This window comes from Erinaceus europaeus, unplaced genomic scaffold (genome assembly GCF_950295315.1).
Source record: "Erinaceus europaeus unplaced genomic scaffold, mEriEur2.1 scaffold_398, whole genome shotgun sequence".
Classification (NCBI taxonomy): Eukaryota; Metazoa; Chordata; class Mammalia; order Eulipotyphla; family Erinaceidae; genus Erinaceus; species Erinaceus europaeus.
In genome coordinates, this window is record NW_026648076.1 from 60,925 (window position 1) to 71,754 (window position 10,830).

At 55.3% G+C, this 10,830-nt stretch overlaps 1 protein-coding gene across 1 annotated transcript in view; it reads right to left on the reverse strand.

Annotated features, from left to right (window-relative positions):
- LOC103125428 (unconventional myosin-XVI) overlaps positions 1–10,084 on the reverse strand; it is a 57,059-nt gene extending 46,975 nt beyond the window's left edge. The window contains exons 1-3 of the mRNA XM_060184707.1: positions 9,967–10,084; positions 8,364–8,610; positions 1,894–2,165 (exon numbers count right to left, since the gene is read on the reverse strand). Coding sequence (XP_060040690.1) covers positions 1,894–2,165; positions 8,364–8,610; positions 9,967–10,063 — 616 coding nt within the window. The 5' untranslated portion in view covers positions 10,064–10,084. The remainder of the gene's footprint in view (positions 1–1,893; positions 2,166–8,363; positions 8,611–9,966) is intronic.
- Positions 10,085–10,830: the final 746 nt, after the last annotated feature.

A 10,830-nucleotide genomic window follows, 5' to 3' on the forward strand; every position in this document is an offset into this window, starting at 1 on the left:
ACACACACACTCACACACACTCACACATACTCACACACACTAATACACACACTCACAACACACAACTCACTCACACTCACACATAACACACACTCTCACACTCACACTCACTCACACACACACACTCACACACAACACACGCACGCACACACACTGCAACTTTCAGAGGTGATGAAGCATGGCTGCAGGTGTCTCTCCCTCTCTCTCTCCCCTCCCCATTCAGTTTCTCTTCGTCTCTATACAATAATAAATACTCGAACATATTTAAAAAGAGAAAGAAAAGGCCTCCCCACCCCAACTCCCTGGACATCCCCATGGAGGGAAGGGCCCCCACTCTCAACGAGAGGACCAGGCCGGACCCCCGCCATCCATCAGTACCCCCTAAAACAGCCACCATGAGGGACTCCACCAAAGGAGGGCCAGGTGGCAGACACAGGCGGCCCAGTGCCGTCAGTCACCTGCAGCGGTGAAGGCCACGGCAAGAAGGCCGCCAGCAGGCAGGCGCTGGGACCCCTCACACCCGGACTGCTGGAGGCAGACACAGCACGGGCCTGCTGGGCAGAGCGCGAGGACTTTGCGCACGCGTGTAGAGCATTCTGAGCCTCCACCTGTTCACTTGTTTACTGGACAGAGACAGAAAGAAGCCGAGAGGAGAGGAGTGCAAGAGGGTGAGACACCTGCAGCCCTGCTTCACCTCTCAGGAAGCTCCCCCCTGCAGGTGGGGACGGGGACTTGAACCCGGGTCCTTGGGCATAGTAATGGGTCTAACCGACTGGGCAATAACATCTGAATCAAGCGAGAGGACTAGGAGTCGGACGGGCCTGGGTCTGGGCTTTTTTGTGCCGTCATTTAGTTTTAATTATTTATTTTGGTTCGAGACAGAGAGAAATTGGAGAGGGGAGGGACAGACAGAGAGGGAGAGAGACAGAGAGACACCTGCAGCCCTGCTTCACCACTCGGGAAGCCTCCTCCCTGCAGCTGGGGACAGGGGTTTCAGCCTAGGTCCTTGTGTCCTGAGACCTGTGACCTGTGCTCTACTGGACCACGGGATCCCGGCCCGCTTCTCTGGCCATGAGATCCGTCAGCCTGTCCTCGACGCGCTGGTGAGGGCGGAGAGAAAGCACCTCGCCAGGCGCTCCATGCAGATTCCTGTCCTGCTACCAAGGGGGTAGCTTGGTGCCAGGGGCAGTTATGGTGCTGGGGTCAGTCACTCTCTCTCTCTCTCACCCCCTGAATGAGAACAGAGAGCAGGAGAGGTGAATCATGGCTGCATGAGCCCTCCCCCTCCCCCGTAAGATTTTGTGTAAAGGGCTCTGAGCTCCAGTGACACTCCGTGTGGGTGGTGGCACGTGTCATCGGCACGGAGGGGGGGCTTGGCACACAGACCCGACATGGCTCATCCAGGGCTGGGAAAGGACACGGAGCATTTGCTGTCTCTGTGGGCAGCTCTGAAAGCCAGTCTGACGCAGGCTTCCTGGAAGCAGCCGGCAATTAAGGGCCAAAAGCCTCCGGGCGGCCCGTCCTCTGCCTGGGAATCTGGCAAGAGGAGTCTGCCTTTCCTTCCTCCACTGGAATAAAGCAATTTACAACAACAAAAAGGAGTCTGCCCTGCCGCCCTGCTGGTGGGAATGTCAGGGGTCCAGCCCCTGTGCAGAGCAGTCTGGAGACTCTCAGAAGCTGGAAGGGGACCTGCCTTGTGACCCTGCCATTCCTCTCCTGGGGACAGATCCTAAGGAACCCAACACACCCATCCAGAAAGATCTGTGTGAACCTGTGTTCACAGCGGCACAATGTGTAACAGCCACAACCTGGAAGCCACCCAGGTGTCCAGCAACAGATGAGTGGCTGAGCAAGAATGCCCCCCCACCCAGGAGCCTCCAGCCCCCAACTGACCTTCAGTGGCCGGGTCCCTGGCCGCTGACCACAGGCAGGTGCTCACGGCCTCGTAGGAGGCGCTCAGCCGCGTGGCGGGGTCCCTCTTGGGCTTGGGTGGGGGCTGCTTCCGGGGGGAGGGGAGGCCGCCACTGTCGTCCAGACTGAGCACGGAGTGCAGGGACGGGGAGCGGGAGGACGGGCCGGCCGGACCCTGCAGCAGGCTGTCCACGGCCAAGGGAGCCGGCACGGAGCTGGGCTGCGGCGTTCTGGGGGTGTCCTTGTCCTCAGACCTTGGGGGGACAGAACGCAGACAGCAGCCCGGGGGAGGGAAGGACATTATTTAGGGGAGACCAGAGCCAAACAGCCTCCCCACCCTGGGGTATCCAGGGAAGCCGGGGCCCTGGGAGAATGGAAGCCCACGGTGGGGGCTGGGCGGTGGCACAGCCTGTTGAACACGCATGTTGCGTGCACAGAGACCTGGGTTCAAGCCCCCACTCCCCGCCTGCAGGGCAGAAGCTTCATGAGTGGTGGAGCGGGCCTGCAGGCATCTCTGTCTCTCTGTCTTCTACCCTCTCAGTTTCTCTCTGTCCTATCTAATTAAAAAAATGCAGGAAAGGGAGTCGGGCGGTAGCGCAGCGGGTTAAGCACAGGTGGTGCACAGAGCAAGGACCAGCGGTTCGAGCCCCCGGCTCCCCCACCTGCAGGGGAGTCGCTTCACAGGCGGTGAAGCAGGTCTGCAGGTGTCTGTCTTTCTCTCCCCCTCTCTGTCTCTCCCTCCTCTCTCCATTTCTCTCTGTCCTAGCCAACAATGATGACATCAGTAACTACAACAATAAAACAACAAGGACAGCAAAAGGGAATAAATAAATATTTAAAAAATGTGTTAAAATGGAGAAAAGGGAGTCGGGCGGTAGCGCAGCAGGTTAAGCGCAGGTGGCACAAAGCACAAGGACCAGCATAAGGATCCCAGTTCGAGCCCCCTGCTCCCCACCTGCAGGGGAGTCGCTTCCCAGACGGTGAAGCAGGTCTGCAGGTGTCTGTCTTTCTCTCCTCCTCTCTCTTCCCCTCCTCTCTCCATGTCTCTCTGCCCTATCCAACAACGATGACATCAGTAACAACAACAATAATAAAACAACAAGGGCAACAAAAGGGGATAAATAAATATTTTTTAAAAATTAAAAAAAATAAAAATGGAGGGAAAAAGAAAGAGAGGAAGGGAAAATGGCCGCTAGGAGCAGCGGCTCTGCCCTGTGGTCACCGAACCTCCGGCAGTGACCCTGGAGGCAAGGAATGAGCGAACGGAATACATCCAATTCTACAGGCCAGTTCTGTCCCCAAGGACGTCGGCCTGCCGGGCATGATGAGTCCGCTCTGCCCAGGAAGGAGCAGCACCCCGTCTGCGTCTGAGTCCGGAACCCCCCCCATGCGGGTCGCCCTACAGGGAAGCCTCCTCCCTCCTGCACGGAGCCGCCCACAGCCAGTCCCAACTCCTTCCTCAGCCACCTCCCTCCTTCCACCTCTCCCTCCCTCGTCTTTGTCTTTCTTCCTTTCTTTCCCTCCTTCCCTCCCTCTCTCCCTTCCTTTCCTTTCTCTCTCTTCTCATTTTCTCCCTCCTCCCTTCCTTTCTCCCCCTCTATTTCTTCTTTCCTCCATTCTTTTTTCCCTTCCTTCCTTCCTTCCTTCCTTCCTTCCCCCCTCCCTGCTTCCTCCTTTCTCTCTCTTTCTTCCTCCCTTCCTCCCTTCCTTCCCCCTCCCCCTCTCTCTTTCTTCCTCCCTTCCTCCCTTCCTTCCCCCTCCCCTCTCTCTCTCTTTTTGCCTCCAGGGTCGTCACTGGGACTTGGTGCCTACACTATGAATCTACTGCTCCTGGAGGCCATCTTTTTCCCATTGTCATTGCTGATGTCATTGTTGGATAGGACAGAGAGAAATGGAGGGAGAAGGGGAAGACAGAGGGGGAGAGAAAGACAGACACCTGCAGACCTGCTTCACCGCCTGGGAAGCGACTCCCCTGCAGGTGGGGAGCCGGGGGCTCGAACTGGGATCCTTGCACTTCACACCGGTTCACTACCACTCAGTCCCATCTCCCTTCCTTCCTTCCTTCCTTCCTTCCTTCCTTCCTTCCTTCCTTCCTTCCTTCCTTCCTTTTTGCCAACAGAGTTATTTCTGGGATTATGAATCCACTTCTCCTTATAGCCATTTTTCCTCTCTCTCTCTTTCTCTCTCTCTTTCTCTCTCTCTTTCTCTCTCTCTCTCCTGTACTCTCTCTCTCCCCCCCTCTCTCCTGCCCTCTCTCCCTCTCTCAATCCCGCCCTCTCTCTCTCTCTCCCTCTCCCTGTCTCTCTCTCCCACCCTCTCTCTCCCTCTCTCTCTCTTCCTCCCTCTCTCCCTCTCCCTGTCTCTCTCTCCCACCCTCTCTCTCTCTCTCCCTCTCCCTGTCTCTCTTTCCCACCCTCTCTCTCCCTCTCTCTCTCTCCCACCCTCTCTCTCTCCCGCCCTCTCTCTCCCTCTCCCTCTCCCTCTGCCTCTCCCTCTCCCTCTGCCTCTCCCTCTGCCTCTCCCTCTCCCTCTCTCTCTCTCTCTCTCTCTCTCTGTCTATTTTGATAGGACAGAGAGATATTGAGAGGGAAGGGGGAGACAGACACCTGCAGCCCTGCTCCACCGCTCATGAAGCTTCCCCCCTGGCCGTCTCCACCCAGCCGCAGCCCACTCTCTCTGTGCAGGCTCCTGGCTTCCCGCCTGCCTCTAGCCTCTGGCTGCCGGGTGCCGGGCCAGCTGCAGGCGCTCAGGGGGGAGGCAGAAAAAACCCGTCTCCATGGAGTCCTCTCTCCCCGGCGGAGAAACATGAAGCCAAATTGAGAAATTGGGGAGCCTGCTGGATTCCAGCAGAGAAGATAATCACGTTCTCCTGGAAGTCATATCAAATGAGGGGTTGTCTGTGGCTTGTTTGTTTGTTTTAAAGAGCCTTTGTGGCTCCGCACGTCCCTGTCACCACGGCTGGACAGCCAGGCCGAGCCAGACGCCTGCCCAGAGCAGGAGCAGGCCTGGCACTCAGCCTGCCAACTACTTTCCCTGTAATGTTTGATGACTGCTTCCCAGACAGTGGGATTCTGTTATTTATTTATTTTCTCTTCAGTGCTTAGTCACCGAGACAGCTGAAGCTAATTAGTGAGAGACACCACCATTTCCATGTTGATAAACCCCCCGTTGGACAGGGAGAGGAGGGCTCGTCTTCCGTGAGGAGCAAGTCCACAGTGTCGACTTCCCAGGGGTAAAGAAAGGGCTGGGCCAGGAGTCACGGGAGCCCTGGTCACTGTTATCCCAAGAAGGAGAGATGGTGAGCTATTATTATTATTCTTTTCTTTTTTTTATTCACATTTTAAAAAATATTTATTTTATTTATTTATTCCCTTTTGTTGCCCTTGTTGATTTATTGTTGTAGTTGTTGGATAGGACAGAGAGAAATGGAGAGAGGAGGGGAAGACAGAGAGGAGGAGAGAAAGACAGACACCTGCAGACCTGCTGCTTCACCGCCTGTGAAGCGACTCCCCTGCAGGTGGGGAGCCGGGGGCTCGAACCGGGATCCTTATGCCGGTCCTTGTGCTTTGCGCCACCTGCGCTTAACCCGCTGCGCTACAGCCCGACTCCCGTGTTATTATTATTCTTTAAATATTTATTTCCTTTTTGATGTCCTTGCTTTTATTGTTGTTGTTGTTGATGTCATCGTTGTTGGCTAGGACAGAGAGAAATGGAGAGAGGAGGGGGGAAGACAGAGAAGGGAGAGAAAGACAGACACCTACAGACCTGCTCCACCGCCTCTGAAGCAACTCCCCTGCAGGTGGGGAGCCGGGGGCTCGAACCGGGATCCTTACGCCGGTCCCTGCGTTTTGCGCCACCTGTGCTTAACCCGCTGCGCTACCGCCCGGCTTCCTGGTTATTTATGTGCCCTTCAAGCCCGGCCTCCAAGGCAAACATTAAACTCAGAGGCTCATTCAGCCATTAAAAAGAAGAATGAGGGGGAGTAGGAGAAGGGGATGAAGGGGACGAAGGCGGAGGAGGAGGAAGAGGAGGAGGAGAAGGCGGAGGAGGAGGTGAAGGAGAAGGGGAGGCAGGTAGAGTGCTTAGCACAGTGCCTGCTACATGTCAGGGTCTACTAAGTACTTGTTGTATCCATTATTTCTAAATTTACTTAAGCCATATATAGATTCAGAGGAGTCAGCTGGTAGCCCAGTGGGTTTAGTGCAGGTGTCACAAAGCGCAAGGACCGGCGTAAGGATCCCGGTTCGAGCCCCCGGCTCCCCACCTGCAGGGGAGTCGCTTCACAGGCAGTGAAGCAGGTCTGCAGGTGTCTGCCTTTCTCTCCCCCTCTCTGTCTTCCCCTCCTCTCTCCGTCTCTCTCTGTCTTATCCAACAACAATGCCATCAATAATAACCATAACAATAAAACAACAAGGGCAACAAAAGGGAAAATAAAAAATAAATATTAAAAAAATAAAAATAAAAATAAAATGAGGCTCCTCCTCAAGTTGCCCTGACAGGCAAATGAAACATCACAGTTGCTGAGGGGACGCCAAAAAGCCATGAGCCCGTCTCAGCCCTCTAACAAATGCTCATTTAAGAGTGTCCAGGGCCCAGGGCCCAGGTGTGGGCACACCAGCTATGCCAATTTATTGACATGTGCAAAGACCCAAGTTCAAGCCCCTGCTCCCAGCCTGCAGGGGGAAGGTTCCTGAGTGTTGGCACAGGGCTGCAGGCATCTCTCTGTCTCTCTTCCTCTCTATCTCCCCTACTTCTCTCAATTTCTTTCTGTGTGATCAAAGAAAATAGAAAGGAAAATAAAAGGGAAAAATGGCTACCAGGGATGGCGGATTCATAGCGCTGGCACTGAGCCCCAGCAATGACCCTGGAGGCAATAACATACGATAATAAAATACAAACGAGGGTCCAGGTGGGAGGCACACTTGATTAGGAAGTGCACATGCTACCTTGTGCAAGGATCCTGGGTTCAAGCCCCCATTCCCCCCTGCAGGAAAGACACTTCATGGGCCATGAAGCAGCTCTGCAGGTGTCTTTCTGTTGCCCTCTCTAGCTTCCCCTCCCTTCTCAATTTCTCTCTGTCCTTTCAAATAAAAATAAACAGAAAGCAAAAAAAGAGAAGAGGGGTCACCAGGAGCAATAGACTCGCAGTGCAGACACCGAGTCCCAGCGAATGGCCTGGTGACAAAATAGATAAAATTAAAATGTCCAAGGTCCAGCTTTGTGTTTCTGCAGACACAGACATGCTTCGGGGCCTTGAGACCTTGTGCCTGCGGGGGCAAGTCATGCCAGCAGCCGCGGCCAAAGGCAACATGATTCCCTCGGACACCCCACACAGCGTCCACTTCACGGGCAGTACGGGCAGGAGGGTCCTTCTTGGGTCCTAGGTGGGCTCAGGCCCTAGGCTGGGCCCGGGGGGAACCATCGTTGTTCAAGTTTCTGTTCCCAGACTTCCTGGTCCTCGTCACTGGGGCCCTACCGGCCGGCCGTCACCTCTGCATCTCCGTGTGGAAAGGGGTGTCACACGCTTGCCCGCCAGGCAGGGTCGTTGGACTGAGGGCACCAGGGGCCTGTCTTCCCGGCTGTGTCCCGACTCCATGAGTCCTGCTCTGGGGCAGAGGCTGGAGACGGCGCAGACGTGACCGGCCCGCAGGCGAGCGCTGGTGGTGTCGCCACCTGCCGTCACCCGGCACTCTGCCGTCTGGCTGCTGCCCTGAGGGTCTGGACACTGTGCCCGGGACACACGGACAGACCCAGCGTCTGATGGCGTCGGAGACTGGACCTGGTGTAATGGCGCGGGGACAGTGACAGTTTTATGCTCCCTTAATCTGATGTTTCCTCCTTAGAAAGGTATTCTAATCTTTGCCTGTGTAACCTCCTGTTATTGGTGTCTAAACATTGACCCTGATGGCTATTTCTTTTTTTAAAAAAATTTTAATATTTATTTATTTATTGCCCTTTTTATTGTTGTTGTAGTTATTATGGTTGTTGCTATTGATGTCGTCGTTGTTGGATAGGACAGAGAGAAATGGAGAGAGGAGGGGAAGACAGAGAGGGGGAGAGAAAGACAGACACCTGCAGACCTGCTTCACTGCCTGTGAAGTGACTCCCCTGCAGGTGGGGAGCCGGGGACTCGAACCGGGATCCTTATGCCGGTCCTTGTGCTTAACCCGCTGCGCTACGGCCCGACTCCCTCTGATGTATCTATTTTACTTAATAAACATCTTTAATCTTTCTTGTTCCTTTTGATGTAGTACATGATTTTATGAATAAATCCTTAGGGATGTCCTGCGTGTGTCCCTCCAGGTGTCTTTAGATAACACCGCCGGAGGACAGAAGAGACTCTCTCAGTCCTGAGACGCGTCGGTTCCCAGGGTCCCGGCAGCCGGCTCTCTCTCTCTGTCACACTTGCCCGACTTTGCATGAAGGGCTCTGGGGGGTAGTGGCAAGGTTACCTCATGGCCCCCTCCTCCGGCAGGCTCCGGGGCTCCATCCTGGCCCTGTGGGGAGCCCCGCTGGTCTCGTTCCGGAGACGGTCACTCTCTCGAGCGATGTCTGCGGCGTTCTGAATGACCAGCTTGTTGTAGGTCCTCAGGCCCAGGTCCTCGGTGACCTGCAGGAAGCTGTTGACGGACGTGGCCTCCTGCTGGCTCGACCTCCGTTTCTGAAGCAGGCGCTGGCGTGACAGAAACCCCCGGATGACTGAGGGGAGAGAAGACAGACAGCAGGGGCCCGGTGAGGCTGGCGGCTGGGACGCCCAGAGGGCCGTGGGAGAGTTGCAGCACCAGGGGCCGGCTGGTGGCGCACCTGGTTAAGCGCACTCAGTACTAAGCACAAGGATCTGGGTTTGATCCCCGGCTCCCCACCTGCAGGGGAGTCGCTTCACAGGCGGTGAAGCAGGTCTGCAGGTGTCTCTCTTTCTCTCCCCCTCTCTGTCTCCCCTCCTCTCTCAGTTTCTCTCCTATTCAATAAAATGGAAAAATGGCCTCCAGGAGCAGTGGATTCATGGTGCCGGCACCAAGCCCCAGCAATAACCCTGGAGGCAAAAAAATAAAAAGGGAAATAAGACATCAGTTTTTTAAATTCACTTTATCTCTTACTGGATAGAGAGCAAAATTGAGAGGGGAGGGGAGGTAAAGAGACAGAGTGGAGGGAGTCGGGCGGTAGCGCAGTGGGTTAAGCGCACGTGGCGCAAAGTGCAAGGACGGGCGTAAGGTTACCGGTTCGAGACCCCGGCTCCCCACATGGGGTGAAGCAGGTCTGCAGGTGTCTGTCTTTCTCTCCCCCTCTCTGTCTCCACTTCTCTCTGTCCTATCCGACAACAATGACATCAGCAACAACAATGAAAAACCGGGGAAACAAAAGGGAAAATAAATTTTAAAAAATTTAAAAATTAAAAAAAAAACAAAAAGAGAGTGGCACCTGCAGCCCTGCTTCTCCATTCGTGAAGCTTTCCCCCCTGCTGGTGGGGACCAGGGGTTTGAACCCAGGCCCCTGTGCACTATAATACGTAATATGTGCTTAACCAGGTGCACCACCACCTGGTCTTCAAACAGATCAATTGTGTCATGAAAGGCAGCACAATAAATAGTGCCGTCACAGGGGATAAATTAAGTCCGTCGGTGTTTCCAGGGCAGATGGAGAATTCCAGGAAGGATGTCTGGATGAAGGGCCTGTCCCTGAGTCTCTGTCCCCTGCCCGCCCGCCCTCGGCTCCAGCCCTTGCTAGCTGCAGGGTCCAGGACTCCCGGCTCCATGCCTGCAGGTTCCCAGAGACACTCCTTTCCTGCCGCTGGGAAGGATGGGAAGTCTGGAGCTCTTTCCCAAGATACTTCAGGTGGGAATCTGACACCTGACTGCAGAGACAGTGCTCCCCAGGGAGAAGCAGTGTCTGGGCAGGATGTTCCAGACACGGGTGGGTAGGGATCTGAGCCTGGGAGCCCTCTGGGCTGGGGAGCCACGCACGCGGCCCGATGTGACCCCCGCCCGCCTCTTTACGTAGGGCTGCGGAGTCCTCGCGCCTCTAGGAAGCTCGGAGACTCCAGGGAGCCCTGGGTACCTTTTTGGCAGGTGACAATCTTCCTCTGACGCTGGAAGCAGAGCTCGTAGAGCTGCTCAGCAAGGCCGGGTCTGAGGAAGACTTGCCGGGTCCCCATCTGGAACGCAGACAGCAGAGGGTACAGCTGACAGTCTGAAGACCCCCAGGCCGCAAGGGGGAGTCTCCAGCCCAAGGACTGATCACTCCACCAAAGCACAAGGACCAGAGTGAGGATCCCAGTTCGAGCCCCCGGCTCCCCACCTGCAGGGGAGTCGCTTCACAGGCGGTGAAGCAGGTCTGCAGGTGTCTGTCTTTCTCTGCCCCTCTCTGTCTTCCCCTCCTCTCTCCATTTCTGTCTTATCCAACAACAGTGACATCAATAACAACAACAATAATAACCACAACAACAATAAAAAGACAACAAGGGCAACAAAAGGGAAAGTAAATAAATAAAATAAAATAAAAAACGATCTTGCTTCATCACATTCCCAAGAGTTCTGCCCCAGGAGTCTGTTTGCTGGGAGTGTGTCCTCTGTCTGCGTCAGCTGGGCTGTGAGACCCAGAGACGCTCAAGAAACTCCTCCCCGCACTGAACAGAGACTCTCCCTGGCAGCGGATTCTCTCAGGCAGAGAGAGAGAGACCTCCTCTCTTCGCTCTTCCAACCTAAGTCTCTCCTCCCCTCAGAGCTGAGGAGTAGAGTCCAGGAGAAAGAAAACCCACAAAGCTGCCCCGCCTCACTCCTCATGAGAGAAACAGAGTGAAACCACAGTGAGAGGCCGGCTCACACCTGAGAGAAGGGTCCCGGCAGCAGGCAGGAGAGGACGGGGGCTGAGAGGCTGTGCAGAGAAGGGGCTCTGCCCGCGGCTGGGGGGACGCAGACGGGC